At 35.0% G+C, this 21919-nt stretch overlaps 1 protein-coding gene across 1 annotated transcript in view; it reads right to left on the minus strand.

Moving 5' to 3' along the window:
- Window positions 1-21919, minus strand: part of GRM8 (glutamate metabotropic receptor 8) — a 366995-nt gene that overhangs the window by 123865 nt on the left and 221211 nt on the right. The window contains exons 4-6 of the mRNA XM_053465208.1: window positions 19307-19442; window positions 18679-18833; window positions 18419-18556 (exon numbers count right to left, since the gene is read on the minus strand). Coding sequence (XP_053321183.1) covers window positions 18419-18556; window positions 18679-18833; window positions 19307-19442 — 429 coding nt within the window. The remainder of the gene's footprint in view (window positions 1-18418; window positions 18557-18678; window positions 18834-19306; window positions 19443-21919) is intronic.

Consider the following 21919-nt stretch of genomic DNA (forward strand, 5'->3'; position numbering starts at 1 on the left):
TTATGTATTGTTTTATATAATGCCATCAAATTCCGTAGCGCTGTACAATGGGTAGCTAGGACATAACAAGTAGTATGTAACATAACAAACTGACAACAGGTAAGGAGGGCCCTGCTCAAACGATCTTACAATCTAGATCTGTGTCATACCTCATGGTTTAGTTCCACATGTACAAAACTGTACATATTTGCTATGCAATACACAATTAATACACAATTCTGTTATTATAACCAAATTAAAAAATATAACTTCTTTAAAAAAATTCAAAAATCTCCTCAACTGCTATGTGCTTGAATGCTTAGCCCTTGTTTAACAAGATCCTTTACAAGGATGAAGAAAACAATATTAATGAATGAGCGCTGTGTATCTGTTTCAATTGTCTACATTCCAACTTTTTCTTCCATGAAAAGAATCTGTTTATGTGAGGCTCAGCATATGCAGATTAACACAGAAGAGAAAAATAATTCATGCAGATTGAAATGAACATGAATTGCATTGAAAAAAAATTAGACATGGATTTCATTCTTCCCTTGCCAGTCAGTTATTCATAGCAAACTGAAAAGCATACAATACCTAACAAGGATATATTGATTTCAAATTGTATAGAGGTAAACAGCTAAGGGATAAATTAATCACTTTAGACAGTGTGATAAACAATGGTAAATATTAGCCTTGTGCATTCAGATTTGTGCACATTTTAATTTAAAAAAAATTCTCAATGTCATTAATTCTCACAAATGTCCAAAAACAAACAGTGGTCCGAAAGGACCTTCTAAGTATTCTCTCTGGCCTTCTCGTTCTTCTTTTCTGGTGATCCGCTGCATTACCCTGGTCTCCTGGAGCACTTCTGCATCAGAGCGGAGCCTCTCTGTTCACAATGGAGGAGAGATTGTCTGTATGTTGGGTGCCGAGGTTCCGCCCTCATGTGAAAGTGCTCCAGGAGGCTGAGGTAATGTAGAGGATCACCAGGAGAAGGGAATCACTAGAGAAAAAAGGAAAATGAAGAAGTGGCTATCAATACAATAAAGAATAAAGAAGTGGAACACAAGAAGATAAAGATTGAGAAGTGGAGAAAATCAAGTGGAGCTGTGGAGACATGACAAAGGTATGGAGATATTCAGAAAGAAAGAGTGTGTGTGGGTGAGGGTGAGTGAGAATCATTTCCTTTATGAAAAAAGACACTCTCCAAATGTTTGCCCGAACTGAGAGGGCACAAAACTAAATTTTCTGCCTAAATTAAGTTTTTGGTCCACGTCACCACTCGAATCACCAGCAGGCATGAGTTATTTTTTGAGGATGCTAATGCAAGTTGCCAAGGTCTCCAAAAGATACGGGACAGGTTTGATAGCAGTGGGGTCCGCTTTTGGAGTGATCACTGCTCACACTGCACATTACTGGCCTTGCACATAAACATTGTGGCTTACACTTACCCTTGCATGCACATACTTGCTTGCTCTAACATACAAACAATTCCACAACACAAACACACTCTTTCTCTCCAACTTCTCATAATTTCTCCCCCCTCATGATCTCTTCTCTCTCTTATTACCTCACCTCTTTCTGTCCATCTATTCTTTTTACCCCTCTTTATCATGTTTAACTGTGGGGTCACGTGACCTCATGTAACTGACCCAACCCACCCTTTGTGAACAATTTTGGACTGGCCTAGGGGTTAACTGTGGCACCTCACTGCTGGCATATGATGTCATATTACAGTTCTTGGGATTAATAGGTGGCATGCTTCCCTTTATTTGTGGTGGGTTAGAAGGAAATTCAAATGGAGACTCTGAGGATAAAGTATGGTTTAGCTGCTAAAGCATACTTTAGCCCCAGAATCTCCATTCAGGGCTATGAGGTTGAGATTCAAGGCTTCAGCCCCAGTAACCTCCCTTCCCCAGTGGTGCCACTGGCGAGTCGGCTGTAGTTATTTTGAGATCTGGAGAAACTAGCAATTTTGCCATATCACAAGCACTTACAGTTTAGTGAAAAGACTCCTTTATGTGAATAGGATAGAGGTGGGAGCACTACGGATAAGAACTCAAATATGTGAATGTCTTAGCAATGCCCATATTGACATAAGTGTATTTTTATTTTAGAGAAAATCTAAAAGTGTAATAAGCTTGGGTTCTTAGTGATTGGGTCGAACTCCCATGATGCTTAATGCAATACTTTTTGGAATAGCATTAATGTTTAATTAATCACACAGTGTAATTGCAGAAAGTCTGTTTAGGGCTATTCTTGTAGAACAAACTTTCAAGAAGGGGGGGGCAACTTTTTCAACAAAACTAATTTAAATTGTTATAGTTACTATTAATTCTAATTATTGGAAATATAATGCTTATTTCTTAAATCATTCCTGAACGCATAGGTTTTGTGAAATGGGTAGACACATACATCTGTAGAATGTAGAGGAATCAAGACACAATTAAGAATATAACATTTGCATTTAAAGAAGATTTCACACTGAGAAGCATGATTGTTTTAGATTCACATATAACGAATTAAAGCAGCTGCAACTTGAACCTTTGAAATTGACTCTTGTTCAAACTGTTAACTTTAAAGAATGTATCACTGGGGAACAACATGTGAATAAAAGTAGAAACACCTTTATTAATAATACATGCAAAATGTGAGTTATCCTTGGAGCTACAAAAACATCTTAGAAATGTCATAGCAGGAAAATATTTTATATCCTATGGTCATGAAAATTGCATTTATCCAAGATGTAGGGAGGATTGACAGGGAATCTGGTATGTATACCAGAAAATGAAATATGGTTCTATCTACTCATTCAACTGCAAATGGTTGCAGTTGGCAAGAAATGCAGGAACAAACTCATGAGTTGGACCAATGTCTAGACCAAATTTCACCAAATTCACTAAAGCAAACTCCCAGTAGCACTGTCAAAAATAACTCTCAACTCGCTTACACTTGTGAGTACATGTGTCCTAAATAACAGAAGTCAAACTGCAGATTAATCAAACTGTGCAAGTAACCTGCAACTCACATTTTCTGATTGATCTCCAGAATAATTATGTACATATATTATTAATTATATGACTTAAAAATGTCAAATGCTTTCTTAATAACTAAACATGTATTTTTGGTGTATAAAACAGATTTTTATACAATCAATTCTGTTCTAAACTTGAATATTAAGTGACTAAAATAGCACCAGGAATACACATACAATGTTCTGGATTAACATTGGTAAGATTTGTAAATAGCATCATTTTATCAACGAGAAATCAAATGCCTCCTCCTTAAAAATGTTGTTTGTAGACATTATTTATAAGACAAATTTGTGGTCCAGTTTAGAATTCTAAGATCACAAACGAAATATTGTTGTGCCATGCAAACAAACAACAATGTGTAATTTAACATTAAACGGGCTGAAAAATTGCATTTTGTATTTCAAAAGAAAAAGAAACAGGAGCTCTATGGAAATGCATGTTGAGATGATCAACATATAAATCCAAAAAGCATTTAGGTAGCACAAATGCCACCTAGGGCATTCCAGCTTCCCAATGATTTTCTCTAAATAGCTTTCAATTTTGTACCTGATCTTGGAAAACCGCAATATAGTCCAGTAAGGTCAACTACTTTACAGAGTATGCAGTCCCAATAGGCACCTCATACAGCATTATGAAAAATCTATTCTGTTATAAAACCAAGGTCTGGGGAGCATTTAAATAACAATGTAATCATTTGATTGACCACGCTCTACGCTGAACTTAACAGATACTTTTTTTGTGATTAATAATAACAAAAGTAGCTGGTTAATCATATACAGTACACTGCCCTGTGTACATATAAATCAAAGCACGTTGTAGATAACCGTACTTTATTAAAGATTGATCATGTGGGTATAAACACTAATCATAATACTTGGTTGTCTTTCATGATGGCTAATGACAAGTAATAACTAAGCAATCACTGACTACTTTATGTGATGCGTTACTTCAGCTCCTGGGATATAATAAACATATTAGAGCCATAACTAGGCAGAACTCCCTCCCTGCAGTGACATTACATCCGATTCTGGAAGCAGAATGGGGTGAAGATGCATTGCCGTTGGGCGGGTTCAAGGTGCTCCTCACCTTTCTGAACCTAGGTCAGCTGAACTTATAGCCCTTAAAGGAATTTTAGTTTGATTAAAATAATCTTGTTTTTTTTCCACCGGATGCAACAGATACTGGATTTTCTTTTACTATAACTATAGCCATTAATAGGTAACAAACTCAGATAAAAAGCCCTGCCCCTTTACACACACCTCTAACTACTACCGCCAACGCATAAGTGAAATTTTGTAACACGTCAAAATCAAACTAGGTTTTTATCTATTTTAACAAGGCTTATCTATTTTAACATATGCTTGCCAAGCATCAATACCCACAAGATTGCAAATCAATTCAAATCTACCTCTTTACCTAATAGAGTGTAAGCAACATAACAGCTATTTTTGCAGAACATTTAGATTACTTTGAAGAAATCAAGGTAGTCCATTGTACCTATCTGATTGTGTTAGCCATAGTCAAATTAAATGTTTATCGATACGAAGATCTATATCAAATAAATTAATATATTTCCATGTAATCAGGTCATAGAATGATAATAACACAAAAATCATATACGTTTTAATGTATATACTTCCGGTGGTATGGATTGATCTGTTTTCTGGGCTGTGATAAATAACATACAGTTTTAAAAAAGATAGCTAAAGCTAAGTAATATAGAGAATAATAAGTTATAGGGAAACTGATACTTTATTATAAAGTTAAATTATTGTAATTTTTTAGCTGTCTCTTCTTACTAGTAAATTTCATTTCAAGGAATACAAATGTATTGTGTACTTAACCCCTTAAGGACAATGGGCGGTCCCTAAACGCATTGAAAACAATGCATTTTGAGCCCGTACATGTACGGCCTTTGTCATTAAGGGGTTGAGTGGAACACTAAATAATCTAATTAACTATTCAGTATTATAATGTAGGGGTGTTAGACTTTATGGGTTAAAATGGGTGAAGAGTGAGTGGAAAGTATGTAGAAGAGGGAAGGGATTTGGCGTGACCTCAAATATGGAAGACTCTATCCCAGAACAGCTGTCAAATGAATGTATGTGAATATATTATAGAGTACATAACATTACGCAATACTGTGACAGGCTACTGCAATTTTAATGACAAAGTTTATGTGTTTATTATGTTTTTTTAGGTGGACAATGCCAAACATACACACAAGCTAAAATACTTTTTCTTCTCTGAATGTTATTATCATTCACTGATTTCATCAGAATGTAGTATACTTCTCCTGTTAGTCATGCAGGAAGTGTATTTAATAAAATTATATTGTTGTTTAAATAACTTACAAATATAAATGGAAAGGCAATGTCCAAAAAGCTTACATAGTAACTTTTAGTGAGCTGAAAGCTTGGATAATGATAAGGTTAATTTAATAAAACAGCAAACCTCTGAGTCACCATGAGCCTTTCTAACTAGTTCATACGAATACAACAGATATATGGAAACAGTCCACGAGTTATACCTTTGTCCTGTGCTAAAGATAGCTCAGTCACATCTATGCAACAGCATTACACGCCTGCATCCAAACTTATTATGTTTTCAACATCATAGTAAACATTAGACACGTGCACTCGGACTTGTAAGAACTGCAAATTTAATGAAATGTGTCGATTTTGTCTATTCATACAAATCTCCAAAAAAGAGGCCAGATTCCCCACACGAAAAGAATGAAAATGAAGCAAAAATCTATGAATTTACATCACAAGTCTGTGGGGTCTTTCACTCCCACTCTCTCACACACTCTGAATGTCTCCCTACTTTCTCTGCCGACCACTTCCACATGTCGCAGCTCTGCTTCAGTGGAGGGTCATGTCATTTTGATCCAAGTGTAGTAGCAGTTTTCTGATTCATACAGTGAAGTGACCATTTAGTGTGAATACATATAAGCAAAAGGAATACATTGTTTCTAGAGAAGGTAAGGGAGGCATTCAGAAAGCATGAGAGAGTGAATGAAAATAAGAGTGTGAGAGAGTGGGAGAGTCAGAGAGTGTAAGCGAGGTGATGAGAGTAAATGTGGGCACCGCACAATTAATTTTGTTCCTGAATTTAAAACAACCCCCCATTTTAATTGTCTGAAAACTAATGGGCCAAAAACAAAGCAACAAAATTATCTGAATTGTTCTTGGCCTATGTGCACGTCTAGTAAATATGTAAGAAGATTTCAGCTGCGTGTTTCATCTGGAACAATGTTTATAATAATACCGCATAAAATAAAAAGCCTGTTAAGAGTGAGCAGAAAAAAATGAATAAAATGGTTCATGTGCTCCATATTATCTTCCTTATTTCTCACAAGACGTGTGCTTCTCTGTCAAGAACAATCACTTTGCCAATTTCCAAAGACAAGGCACATCATTAACTAAATGCATACAAGACCATTGGTTTTCTGCTTTCATTAGGTCTATAATGAAATAAAGTCAGTTGCAGCAAAAGTCATCTGTGTGGGCTTCAGGTTTGATAGGTCGAAAAGGCATGGTTACAGGGAAAGTATACTTGTGATGGGATGTGTTTTAAAGATACTGACATTCATGGGATTCAAATGTATTTAAAGGTAATAACTCAGATATCTTGAACTTGTACAAGTTAAATATTGTATGTGACAGTGCAAAATGAGGTAGTACTCACAGTGTCAGATTTCCCTTCACTCACTGCATAATAGAAATATAGGTCCCAATCTCTTGAAAACCACAATTAATGTCAAAATGCTGGGAAAAAATACTAAGTGAGAAGTTTCTAATATTTAATGAGACATCAGTCTAAATGATCTATATACTGTACCATTTCTGTTCATTTACTGCCTTTATAACAAGCTAAAATGTTAAAACTTCTGTATTCAATTGTTGGTGAAATATAAAAAAAATATTTAAGCCACACAAAACCGAGACTCAAAAACTAGTGGTGATTTGAAAAAACAGAATCCTTTTTTATATACTGGATTCGCCCTCCTTACCTTAAAGTACTAAAAATTAATAATCCTATTTTTATAGATATGGCAAAAAAACCTTGGCTATATAAGAAATAACTTAGATACAAATCATTATATTACGGGTTCTACCCCAATTGATGTTCTCCAATTTTGTACTCGTAACATCAATTTGAGCAGGTGAAAATTAAATGGGATATTTAATTTTTGGATGAAGAGTATATATCCTATTAGGGGCTCCAGACCAAATATCATCTTTCATTCCAGGAAAGGTATTCCTATTTGAGAATTAAGAGTTTCATTCATGCCAATACGAATTTATTGAAGGGCAATATAAATTAAAGGTAATTTGTATAGTAATTACTTTTCAAAAAAAAATATCAAACAGATGAAAGACCTCCTTCCTTCAGTAAATACGAAAGAGACCTTGGAATCCTGTTCCCACAGACATTTGGTATAAATCATTGATTAAGGTCAGAAAGAATTGTGTTATAAAGTACTCCATCGTTGGTTCTATCCTGCCTAGAGATGGAAAGGTCTAGAAAAAAATGGAAAAACTGGGAAACAGTTTTTTTTTTCTTTTTTAAAAATTGAAACAAAATGTGTGGAATATCTTCTTTTACCGTGATAAATAATATGTTTATGACATGGCATTCAAACTATATTACATGAAGACCTTTATGAAAGATGCAATGTGTCCACATCCGACTGGCACAAATAACGCCCATTACTTTTTTATTTGCAATTGGTGCTAAGGTGCTGATTGGGCAATTGTGATCGCTCTACCCGTCCAATTCATGCAGGAGGATTAGAGGAGATCGTTAGTTTTTTGTGTTGATGGTTTCTTCATTAATTTGTGTTGTGTTTGAGGGAAAGAGGGGGTTACCTGTTCTCATGTATAGTTGAAATGTTCTTAACACATACAGACCTTGTTCCATTTGCAACAAAATCAAAGTTTTGAAAAGCAAATTTAGTTTACTATTTACTGAATAAGCTGTACTTTTATTTCAAGCATGATCATTTTATATACACTGTATTTCATGTTCCCAGTGTAACAAAATAATTTAAAATTTGTAAAACTACTCCATTTTTTTCTAACAATTTCTTTTTTCTCCTGTTTTTTTCATGGCTTCAAAATTTCTGGAAATTTTACTGCCTTAAGAAGTTTTCACGATCATCCTTGAACACTTGCTGGAGATGTAATATTGAAAAAGGCGACTAGAACCCAGTGAATCATTTTATGAATTGTTTACGATAGAAGACCCCAGCAAACCTCAAAGCTGGTTGTTCATTTAGGCTTACCAAGTAAAACTAAACCTAGTTCTTTTTTAGCTATAAACATACGGTACTTTTAGCTAGCAAGATCAGGGTTAAATCCTAAGCTCCAACAGGTCTGAGATAATAAATCAAATATCAGTGTAATATGGAAGGGGATTTCTTTTCTATGGTTTCAAATATAGCTCTCTACAATGATATCTGACGTCCTTGCCGACGTTATATAGAAACTATACAGCCTTTCAACTTTGATTAACCCCTGTGGGAAATGCTTAACTGATCCAAACCTCTCCCAGTCCTATATACTTTATCATATGCTCCAGGCCATATACTTTCTACGTCTAATATATGCGTGTGAATGGAATACAGATGTATTTATTATAAACGTGTAACAATAATGCTGTTTCCTGTTAATAAGATTGTAAAAAAAACTCATGTGCCTTCAACTATATTGTTATGTTTGTACTGTCTTTCAAACTGAGTACAAATATATATTTAAAAAAAAACAACTTTGGTGATGATCCGTAGTTTTCGATTCTGAGCCATGAAGTTTACAAACCCAGCAAGTAAGCCCAGTAAGCTAAGAACCAACACCTAACACATTGCCTGGTGGTCACAAATGTTCATTGGTTCCTTGTTCATTCATTTATATGTGAATTAAAGAAAGACTCCTAAGACTCAGAATTTCAGCTGAAGCTGTTTTACAAAGTGGGCATTGGGAGTTAACGTACCATGGTATTGATGTCAGGCAGCTACATACAATAAAGGTTTAGCCAGCTGCCCACAGAGTAATAAAAAGGGTAGACACCTCTCTTATTGGTCACCCTTTCTGCATAAAATAGCATGGGAAAAGTAGGAGCCTCTCTTTAGTGGTAAGAGGTCCTCTCATGAGCCACCTTGTCCCTGCCCTAAGGGTATAATGGTAGTCCACCTCATCTATTTGGTTGCTTTCTATAAATAGCATACATGAGCAGCATGGAATCTTTATATATGTCACACATTATTGTTTAATCTTTGTTAATCAGATTGTAAAATAGCCTCAGCAGGCAAGGTTGGAAATACCTAAAGAGAAATGTAAAAAGCAAACATAATGCCTTGAAAATTCATGAGATTTGTGCTCCAGAGAAAAATGTTCTAAAAAGTAATAATAATAATAATAATTTAAAATATTAATAAAATTGTAAATTTAGTTTCAAATGATCCTTGATCTTATTTGAAAAATAACTTTAACCTTATATTACAAACTTTTAAGCTAGAAACTTCACACCACAGGGCTTACATGTTCATACACTTTACATTGTTATGTGATTAAGTAATGATTTAAGATATTCGGCAGCTATGAAAGTAAGAAAGAACATAAAAATAACAAAAGGATGGTGGTAATGGTTATTTATTGGAACATACTAGGAACAAAATGAGAGCCACATTATAGCTCTTACTATCCCCACACACAATAAACTGGTTCTAAGCCATGGCTCCATAGGCATTCATAAAAAATATGTATATTTTAAATGTATAATTGATCATACTTTAGAATACATACATTAATTTAACCATAATTAAATAAGTTTAATACAATAGAACACAGTTTAAATTTAAATGAATAATTTAGATTTATTGTAAAAAATAAAAGAAATGGTTAACATTATACAAAATACAAACATTGTGTTTATAGAGGCAGTTAATGCCATTGAAGAGAATAACAGTATACCTATGGTGACTCTAATGCACAATTTCTGTCTGTTTGGCATTCAGTGTTACTATGGTAACCACAAAAGCAATAAACTGTGTGTGGATGGATAGGGTGCGTTGGTTTTAATGCCAAAGGCATCTTTTGTTTCAATATGCTGACTTCAAAGTTCATATATAGAGCCTTTTCTCTTATTGCACTGATCACTTTTTACTTTAACTGTAGTTATCTTTAGGGGACAACCTGATGAACAGCTTACTTTACCTTGGAAAGCCTATATTTTTTCCCTCCAGGACAAGTTATTGATGAATGCCGAGTTTAAGACAATCACATGATGAAATGGCAATGTCTTTTCAAGACCCTGGGCAAAAAATAATAGTGCCCCTCCCTTTCACATTCTACTAATTATAACGGTGCTCTCTCAGTGGGTCCCAGCCCATTACATGATACCATGAGCCACAGTGATATTAGGAACTATTAGGAACTATGTGTCATATTATTTCCAATCTTCTTTAAAATGCAGGGTTTGTCCCTATTCTAAACACAAAATATTGGGACCAGAGCCCGACACGTGCAGTAATACCAAAAATGTCACCATGAATTATTATTCTTCGGGGAGGTTGTTCCACTAATCTACCACCTTCTCAGTCAAGTAACCTAAACCCTGCTTAGAAAATAAAAACAAATATGTTGGAGTGACTTGAAAGAAAGGTAACAACAAGCATATTATTAAATAATTCTATCCCATATTCTATTGCAGTCAAGCACTTTAGTTATTGGTAAGGCAAAGAGTTGTATTAAAATAAAACATGGCAGCATAAAATGTACTCAAAGTATTCTTTACTCTTTTAAGAATCGGGTAAAATACACATTTCTGAAGTTGTCCTGAAAAGGTCACCGATAATAAGGATTTCTGAAAGCCCCTCAGAAATGTTTTTTTTTTCAGAAATTACCACAATATAGAAGTTCTATCCACTGTTTTAATATCCCGCTAAAATACAGCCTTCACTTTAGATAATCATAGTCTTTCTAATATGTTTAAGGTAAGGCAATGGAATTCAATAAAACAGAAGCCCAAACATTGGGTAAAGCCTTCAGTGATGCCGAGGTTTCCATGAAATTGCTGTATTTATTTAGTTATTTTACTTAAAATGTAATTTCTTAGTAAAAGTCTTTTACTTATTTAAAAGTATTTAAGATTCTTTAACCAGAGTCATTGATATGACATACCTGAATATTGTAAATAACATATATTTTATTACAGTTATATAAAGGCTGGCACGTTTTGAGATATGTTTTTCACATCTTGTAAATGTACAGAAAAGAAATTGATTTGACCTGAGTCCTTAGAAGTGTAAATGTCTCAGTAACTGAATGTAAAAAACTGACTGACAGCATATTAACTAGCACTTCATAGCCATTCCTAATAAAGTGAAACATACACAGGACATGTATGATATGTGATGATATGGCAGTTATTTTCTCAATAATTTTAACGTTTGCTGTTCTGATCATTTATTATTTAACAGAATAATTGTAATATAATAGTTTGCCTTAAATAAGCATGTATTTACTAAAGGGTAAATTAGCCATATACTTTACTTGTGATTAATTGATAGACTGAAAGAATATTACTTTCCCTTTTAAGGACAGGTTTCGTATATCGGTTCTTAGTTTGCTAGATTAATGCCCATGTGAGTGCATGTTCTATTGCTACGTGATGATTTATTAATGCTCTTGTAATTTCCTTGTTTTGTTTCGTTTCTATCAAAATAACTGATGTGAGTTTCTTTATACTAACTTTGTTATGACTCAAATTTGCTAATAAAATCATTGTTCTTATAATTTGTTTGCTTCCCATATCAAATTAATCTCAAAGAGTACTTTGGTCTGAAATTGAATTTCTTCCTTTTTTTTCTTTTTCATTTGGGTGATAAATATGCTTCAAAAAAATGTGTCAAATGAAGTAATGTAGAAGAGTAATGTAGAAGGCGTGAGAGTGCTCCTGAAGCACTGAGTGCGTTAGTATTACCCTGGTACCTCCCAGGGTATGTACCACCATGTAAAGTGTCTAATTCACCTAGTGAAATGCCCTGAGTTGGCTGCAACTTAAAAAAATATATATTTTTATGGATGGTTTGGTGTTACATTAGAAGGGCCAGCTTAATTTACCACTTTGAATGTGATGGTATCTTCTCCGTGTAATTGCCAAAAACAGACAGAAATCCATGCATGTGAATCAATTCAAAAACCTTGAATTTCGCTTTCTCAAAATCATCTGAAACCCATGACTTTAGGTAGACTCTTAAAATTAATAAGAAGTACCTGAAAAATCCTTTATGATAGACTATGGTCTACTTGTTCCACAACTATAAGTTTAAGTATACTTCAACAGCTCCCCAAACAAATTACAAACCCCAGCAGCCACCCATAGGGTCCCTCCTAATGAATGAAACATCAGAAAACAAATATTGAGGGATGGGTCTTATTCTGCCTTCAGAAAGATTTGCTGTTTTCACAAAATGTGCTTTTTATATGTTTACTTCTTCATATGCACTGAGAGGTGGGCGAACTAGCAAAGGCAAAGATTCCCAACAGCAGACAGAGCCTCCAGGAGGAATAACTGCCAGAGGGGAAGGATGTTCTTATTGCCGGTTCAAATTGCAACCTAAACTATCTTGCCAAGTCCTACAGACTTCAATACAGGAAATACCTAGGATCCCAGGTTAAAAAACGGGAGCTGGAAAGAGCTATCAGTGAATGCAAAGTCTATGCACAGAGTCAAAATAGAGTTTTACAATTTTGGACTGTATGAATGTTTCCCATGTAAACACTGAAAGACAGATCAGAATACAGGAGGATAAATGAAAAGTTTAAGTAACAAATATGCAAATATGCCACAAAGAAGATAGATAGCAGGATTCCGAATTAGCCAAATTGAGATAAATGGCTAAACTGAACACTGTCAACAGACAGTAACGAGTACAAACTGAAACAGAAAATCTGGATGTATGAACATATCTGTCCAGAATACCGCTGAGATTTTGATATGACATCACTTGGCCAAATGGACATTCACAACAGGAGTACGAAAAGCACAACTGCTGCGCTTAAAATTACCTTACACAAACATGTTCATTTTGTTGTTTTAGAAATTCATGTTCTCTAAAGCAAACACTTAAAAATCCTCTGAGAACCCTTTCCCTTCTAGCTTACACAGGGAGGGACAGAAAACCATGCTAGCCGACTGTGACAGCAATATGTGAGCACCATTTGCCAAATGATGACACATTCCCTACCACATTCTCAGTTCATACAAATGCTCTCATATCAGAGATCAATGGATGTGTATGGTTTTTTTTGCTTATTGGAAGGAGTGGTAAAGAAAAGAGTAAGGAGAAATAATATATAATATTAAGATGTAGATGCAAAGGTAGGTGGCAAATCAACAGAAGTTTTGTGCATAATATTATGTTAACAGGACACACAGACTACATATTGATGGATCGAGACATTATTGGGACAGTAAAAGAGACAGGAGAGATAAAGTAAGATTATATGTCATCTACTCTTGTATTGACACGGTAGAACAATAGTAAGTAACCCATTAATCACTTGAGAATAATTTATATGGAAAAAGAAAAAATATTTTGCATACAGTGTATTTACATAACATAAGCATGGAAGTCATTTCAAAGCAAATGAAAAGGGTAAAGGAATGGATTATAAACTGTACTGTATTGTAAATTATTTTTTTAAATAGCATGCTTAAGCAGTAGAAGACATCCAATCCTTTAAGTAATAGAAGACATTCAATATCTGTTTTGTATATTTCCTTTTCTCATTACACTATTGATTACCAATGTCATTCCAAACAGTGGCCCTAATAACAGAGCTTCATTCCACAATACACTATATTACCATGTCTTTAACTATTGCCAAGATGCAATTGCTTTTTCTATTTTCCAATTAGTTACATTTATTCTGACAATTTATGACTTGAAGAATCGTATGATAGCAATAATCAGTAAATACTTGTACAAAATATTTAACAAAAATGACTATAGCCATGGATGTGGTTATAGCATTTGCATGAAGATCAGTATGAGAGGCACAAGAATGTTTACAATTTACAAAGAAAGGTATGCATATATATGCATTCCTGGCAACTCTCCAGATTTTGCCCAGAGACTTTGGGTAAAGTGCTGCTTCTTCAGGTTGAGACATCGGCATTGCAGCACACCCCACTCCCTATCCACTTCCTCTCCAACCTTTGCCAGTTTTCTTGCACGTGAGGCTAGCCTCGCACACAACCTCAGAGGGACTGCCCACCGATGTCAGCAGGACTGCCCACCAGTGTCAGCAGGAGTATCCACCTATGTCAGCAGACTGCCTGCCAACATCAGCCTGACCACCCACAGACATCAGTGGGACCCCCTACACAACTAAAATGGGCTCCACGTAACTGGAACCGGCATGTTCCCAGGAATGAACCACCTATTAGTTGTTAGTATGGTGTATTACAGTATGCCCTCGATTGGCTTTTAATGGTATTCTCACCATTCTCTGCTATGAGAATCTTTCTATAGGCTGTCCTTTCTCATATGCAAATTCATTGTTGTAGAATGTGAAGTGTATGCTGTGTTTATGCCATGTTTCCATTGTTACTCCATCCTATTGAGTGTATTTTGTGTGTGTTGCCTCTGGAAGCGACAAAGCAAATCCACTGCATCAATGTTCCATGCTCGACTGCTCCTCCAGAACCAGCAGTGGGACCAGATGAAGCAGCAGAGCTCAAGGAGACCTACTTTCCTGATGCGAGAGACAGTGGTCTTAAACCAGAAGGAGGTGTTTAGGACAGGAAAATCCCAGATCTGAACATTGACAGCTTCAGCAAACAGATGCTACTAGATCAATAGTTCTCCACCTCTGTGGGTTTTTGGGGTAGATTCTATGTCACCATTATGTATTTTGTTATATGAAGAAGATACTGAAGGTCTTTGTGAGCAACTGCCTTATTCATAGAGAGGAAAGGGGGATGAAGGTTTCAATGCGGAACCAACATACACCCGGCGAGGATACTTTTGCATTTGTAAGCTCTGGTAGCCATAGAAAGCCACATGTGCCTCCCTGATTTAAAAATAAGGTTAGTATTATAAACTAAAGTGAAAGTTAAAGTGAATGTTCCAGACGCTCAGTGCTTGAAATGGAGTCACCCTATGAGACAGAACATGTCTTAATTAAAATATAATTGCTATGCTAGCATTGATTTTCAACACACTGACACCGGTGGGAAATGTTATAGTGCTTTCAATCAATATTGTCACATGATCATTATCGGAAAAAAAAATATTTTTTCTGAAGCCTTATCTCCAAATCCGTTCAGCAGTTCATTGCTATCACCCACCCAGGTTCTTTGGGGGGCTAAAAGGTCAAATTTGGGACATGTACATCTCAGGTTTTCAACTTGGAATTTTGGAATCTGGTCATCTGTTAATTTTTTTTTTTAATATTGTTTTATTTATTAATTCTATTTTATCACATAGTGATTAGTGAACTGATCATTGACCTGCACGGTTGGCTGTAGTACCTGTGTAGACAGACCCTCTATGATCTCTTTTATTTTGAATGGGTGCCACAATCTTGTTAGAGGCAGCATGTCTCGTTTAAATGACGTGTTTAAAAGCTCCTAGGAGTGATCAAACAAGCCCCATGACTTTTTTTTGTGTTGCTGAATGCAACAATATTGAAACACATTACAAGTTACTTTTAGTGTTTCTAACTTTTATATGACACACAATCACTAAAGTTTCCTATATCATTCATATTATATTTCCAGATTTAATGCTCCACTGTATTTTTATATCAACAATGTTGAAATGTTCTTTTCCATATCTTTTTCCATGCAATATTTCTATCTTTGTTTTGTGTATTTTCTAGCAAATTACATTTTGGTCAAAATGAAAAAATAACAAACTCAGATTGTATCAAAACATCAGTGAAAATGTCTGCCTTTAGTTTTTTTCACATTATTGTTTGAGTTCAAAGATATAGAATGTGCAATAGCTTTCAGATGTGTTTATAGATACAGCTTAGGCTCCTGTGTTTTAGAAAAACGTAAGTCCTTATAGCGATTAATTGCAATGTGGCCTAAACCAGTTCAATTTTAATTTTATTAATTAATATTAAATACACTTGTGTCAAAATGAACATGACTAACAGACAGGCACTCAAAATCACAAGGTGTGTCACTTTTTAATTCCTTAATCATCATTTGCATTTTGCTACTGTTTTAAACACAGCCTTTAACTACATTACAGATTATTTAGATGTACATCTGTTCGTATCCCGCATGGAAGTGATCTAAAGAGTTTGAAGTATCTGTAGGTGAAACATTAATGTCAATAGCAAACCCTTCTGTCATCATAAAGTTAGTAGCATATGATAATTTGGTAGATGAGTAGGATTCGGTATAAAATATGAATTTAAGAGGGATCTTTGAAAAGACAAAAGATTCACTGGGCACCAAATAATTCAAGGGGTTAAAACTGCAGCAAATGAGCAAGAAAAAATGTGTGCTAGTGTAATCAATTACAAACTGTATTTATAATGCGAGCTGTGCAGGGCCTTGTAATTAATACATTTGTTTAATGTATTAATTGCACAGAGCACTTTTGATAAAGCAAAGAAGACAAGGAAAGACTTACAGGGGTTTTGTGGTATTTATGTCAGGGGTTCTTTGGAAAGTCAGTGAAGTTATTGTAAGACCACTGTTTGTAAAATTCAAGGGTTTTATGTTTCAGGGTTGTAAGAATGTTAATGTGAAAAAAAAAAACAACCTGAAAACTGCGATCCAATTTTAACATCAATTGTGGGAAAAATCTGAAGGGGTAGTTTAGAATGTTATGCTGGGAAACTGCAGCAAACCCAATTATTAGTATGTATTGAATTTTTCATTGTTTCATGAAAAATTGATCTTGCAAAGCAAAACTGAGCATCTTTAATGAAGATAATATGAAATTAAATCTAGATATGGTTGTGCATATCAGGATCTATTCACTAAGCTGCAAGTGTATATTATATATTATATTATTATATATATTATATTTACTGTTGCAAAAAAGTTGCTGCAAACTCCAAATGTGCAACTTATAAATTGACATGCACACGCATCAGCTTAAGGTGATCTATGTAGTATTTAAACCCCCATCTCCATTAGCAGAGGATGGAAGTATATGAGCCCATATATTTCCTCAGGTACATTAATTACACCTCACCGAGTGAGAGAAGGGTCAGTTGTCACCTCTAGGTTAATAGAAGGTCATTTTGTTGTTTTAATTATTTTATTTATTCTTACTTGTATGTAGTAATGTAATTTAGTGGCGCTTATAATATTGCAAGTTTGATCCGAGTACATTTGTTTAAAATAATGTGGCTGCCAAAGATCCCCAATAAGACAATTGACTCCTCTCTACTCCCAAACTGTGAGTTTTTGGGTAGAGGTAATATAAAATCCCTAGAGAGTATAGACTGTAAGAGACCTGCTCAGAGAGTGATATTTTTTACCCCTCCATGCCACCTGGTACAAAAAGAAAGGTGAAAGGGAAGCATGAGATGAGATATGAATTGTTAAAAGGGTATCTCACTATAAATTAATCCACCCCATCAGCCTGAGCTCGAGGCCCCTAAGCATACCTGGATTTGACCTGGAGATTCTCGGGTGAGCACTGCTTCTCCGGTTCTCCAGGTCAAGACCCGAATCCTCCGGGTCGTGGGAGTGGGGTCTTGACACGCCCGGCTCCCTGCCCATTTTCCCTTTAAATGGGATTGTTCCCACTGCTGTCAGCGGGAACGCCACTAACGTCAGTGGGAACAACCCTGACGTCAGCGGGAACAACCCCGATGTCAGCAGGACCTCCCACAGACGTCACAGGACCCCCTGCTGACGTCAGTGGGCAGCCCTGGCCGCGTCCTGCAAGGGAAGGCTCTGGGTAGCCGGAGCCCAGAAGTTCCCAGGTATGCTCCTAAGTATTAATTTATCACTGTATAGGCAGAGAGAATAGGGAAACATATTTTTCTACTTAGTTAATAGAGGTCCTATTTTGTTTTCGCCTTTTTATTTATTCAAGTGGATTGGGTGATTTTTACATTTTCTATGTATTCATACATTTATGAGATAGCTGTGATATTTTAAAGGGATAAGAGAGTATTAATTAAATTCTTGGTAATAACCATTCTGCTTGTTCCTCATTTTGCTATGTTAGCTGGAGTCTATACAAATTTGAAAAATAAACAGCTCTATGGTTTTATGATTATAAACATTATATATAAAGCACATTATAAAAGGTATTTTATCAGCAAACTAGCAAACACTAGAAAAATAACAAATACAAATATTAAGAACATAGTGCATGTTATTTTCAAACCAAGGTTTCTCCGATTTTGATTTACCTGTACATTTCTTGAAGTGACTGTTTCGTTTGCCATGTGATCCCAACTTGCATCCAAAATTTTCTTCCCAAAACTCTGCAAACCATACATTCCTTCGGTTATTGGCTAAGGACCGGCTTCTAAAATATCTATCAAAACCTATTTTATAAAAACAGTAATGATTATCAATAGACATCATATAGATCATTGCAAAGAAAAAAGTGCTAAAACGTAAAAAACTGAACAAAATCATATCATTTGTATGTATATGGTGTTAATACCATCTATTGATGCTCTTTTTGGCAGTATTGTGACAGCCCCTTCCGCTATGTCTTCTAGCTGGAACACAGGTGATATTTTAGACCCCCAGCTGTCTGAACCAATCCACAGAAAGTGTCCAGTTTGATTGGTTTTTTTGGCTGCTTCTAGAATGCGTCTGCAACACACGAAAAAGAAAGAAAGAAAAAACTAATAGATTCTATCCATCAGGCATTATCCACATGCGCTAAACATCCGGACAGGGGACAATTAGTCAATCATTCTGTCACCCTGACCCTTGCTTCCTTAAAGATGCTAACTCCTATTGTTGTCTGAAGTTCATGTTAATTTGTTTCCCTCTAACCCTTCTACACAAAACATTGTCTATCATTCTGATTTCATTTATCTTGTTCAATCTCGTGTCTTAATCCATAGGATCTTCTACAGTTACAGCAAGACAGTTCTATGGTCTCTGTGGAACCGCAGGACGGTGTTGTGTCTAAATGCAATTGAAAATTCTTATACTTCAAGCCTCCCAAGGATCAGTGCTGCATAGTAATACAAAATCTAATAAGACAGGAAGATGCTTCCAGGATCCTCTCGCTATTGCAAAAGATCAAATATGCCACACACAATAGAAAAATGCATCACCTTATATCATCTTCATTTGCAAAAATGATTATTGCACGAGCTTGAGGGGTTTCCAGCAGGCGTTTAATGATTTTATTAAAATCTTCGTCTTTGGGCTCTCTTGGGATTTTCACTGATTGGGCAATGCACACACCACCTGTAAAGACACAATACATTGCTTTTCAGAAAAGCTACACTTTACGGATTAGTGTTTTCTTCAATCCTTAAAATAAGATTGGCTTATAAAAAAAAAAAAAAAAGATTTATAACAAATCCATTGATGTTATGATACAGTCATAAATTTATATACCAACCAGTTAAAATGAGAACTGGTAATATATTTTTATTTCATTTAGTTCTTGGGTGATACCATTTACATCTAATTTGAGCTTGGCGTTTCAGTATGGTTATTATTATTTTTTTAATCTGCAAAATGAAGCCTACTTAATTGGCATTGGAAAATTGGAAAATATAACTTTCATTTGCATAATCAGCTACTATGTCCTTTAGTTAATGAATTAATATGCCCATTAATTAATTAACAAGTGAATTTAATTATGTAGGATGAGCATGTTCCCTTTTATTTCTTATGCAGAAAGTATGTATAAATATACGCTACATTAACTGTTGGAGATTTGAACAGTCAAAAGAATGTGTAATTATGCAGAGAAACAGACACTGATTGACTGCACACAATTCAGGCATTCCATGTTGTTTAACTGTTTGTGCATTTCCTGCCTTATCTCAAAGTCTGATATAATTGATATATGTACTATAATTTTCATTCTTCAGAACAAAATGAGCATAACTGGCGCAGTCATCTGTAGACTTTGTGTCCTGTGAATCAGGACATTTACAGGTTTTCAGTTTGGTACAAAACCTGATTTTGCACATATTATTATTATTATTGTTTTATATAGCTCCATCAAATTCCGTAGCGCTGTACAATGGGTGGACAGGACATAACAAGTAGCATGTAACATAACAATTTGACTTACAGAGACCACAGGTGATATACATTGTCAACGTGTCCACTGACTGTTTGAAATGAACTTGTGTATGCACAGCGACCAGTACAGACAATACTCAAGACAGGTGTCTAAGGGGCTATCTCTCAATTTTGCAGCAGTTATAAACAAGAAACTATGAAATAATTATATGAGAGACTGGCAATATTGCAGTTTTTTACATAAAAGGTATTAGGTTACACTTTCTTTTTATCTATTTTCCAATTTCTCCATAATGATTATGTTGGATATGATGGATATGTCAATTTTTCTTCATTTTAAGAAAGTGATACTAATTTATTTATATTTGGTTCCACTTTTTTGAGTATGTCATACCCAAGAAAAGTATTAGAAACAAATCTTAAGAAGCTAAACTTAAGAAAATAAAGAGCTGCAATCTTCTCTGTGCTCCAAAAACACACATATCTGGAGTATGACTATTCCATACGGATTATACTTATTACTGTCTGCTATAAGAAAATTATAGCCAAAAAAGCAAGGGAAAGGTATCAGATTATTTCCATATAATACATTATATAAAATTTTAACATAAAATATTTTTACTATGTATGTATTATAGATATTTAAAAAGTACAATTTCCGTCTCAATTCACTTTAGTTCTAATCTGAACTGTGGCAAATCAGATATTAAAGCAAAGCATTCTCTGGATACAACAATGCGATAAATGCTGTATAAAGTAGCTTCAAATCAGAGAAGCCAATGGGGAAATAGTCCTACTCTCCCCCTACAAGGCTGAATTAAAATGAATTCATACAAACACAGAAAATGGTAATACCTTCTAAAAAGAAAAAATATTTATTTATGGTCGGTTGTTTTCCATTGAGGGTTAGCTATATTAGGTTTTATGTACAACTCTATTACCTATGCATAGCAAATTATGTAAACATAAGTATTTTATTATACAAGTTAACTTGCACACCATAGTGATGTTTAGGACTGTAGAATCTTGGAATACACGCATAGCCACCACACATTCTAGAGCCTATTGACCAAAAGTTGATTACCCTCACATGCTAAAACTTGCAAAACTAGTAGATTCACTAATCGGTGAATTCATCATGAGGATGTGAAACCTTAAATTTAGTGAGTTACATACAAGGACATGCAAGTTTGATGTTAGTACTTAGTGATGGTCAATGTTTACATAGAAACGGGATTTATACAGCTTTTCTTCTATTTTCTTCTATTCAGAGAATTTCAATTAAAACATATTTTGGTTCTAGATATGGCAAAATGCTCAGGCTCCATTTGATCCATAAAATGTTGGTCTGTTATGTTGGAACAAAATTACACAAGGAATAGAGTAAGCAGGGGCATTTGGGTTAATGGTTGCCTGGTTTTCTGAGAATGTTTAAAGTCTCTGTGCAGAATAGATTACTGAGCATTTACAAAACCATAAAATGAGTTTTAACATTTCTGTGTGTCTGCATTCTCTGATGAAAACTGCTGCTGGCTCTTACCAAATAGGATCAACACTGATTCCTTCTGTCTGTCACACAATGATTGTCAAATGTAGAGGTTACGTTTAAGTTCAGCTTATGTGGTTTAGCCAAAACACTAAAAGTACTAAAGCTGCATGTTTATTGAAATTCTGAATGTGTAGGT

The sequence above is a fragment of the Spea bombifrons genome, chromosome 4 (assembly GCF_027358695.1).
Source record: "Spea bombifrons isolate aSpeBom1 chromosome 4, aSpeBom1.2.pri, whole genome shotgun sequence".
NCBI classification, from domain to species: domain Eukaryota; kingdom Metazoa; phylum Chordata; class Amphibia; order Anura; family Pelobatidae; genus Spea; species Spea bombifrons.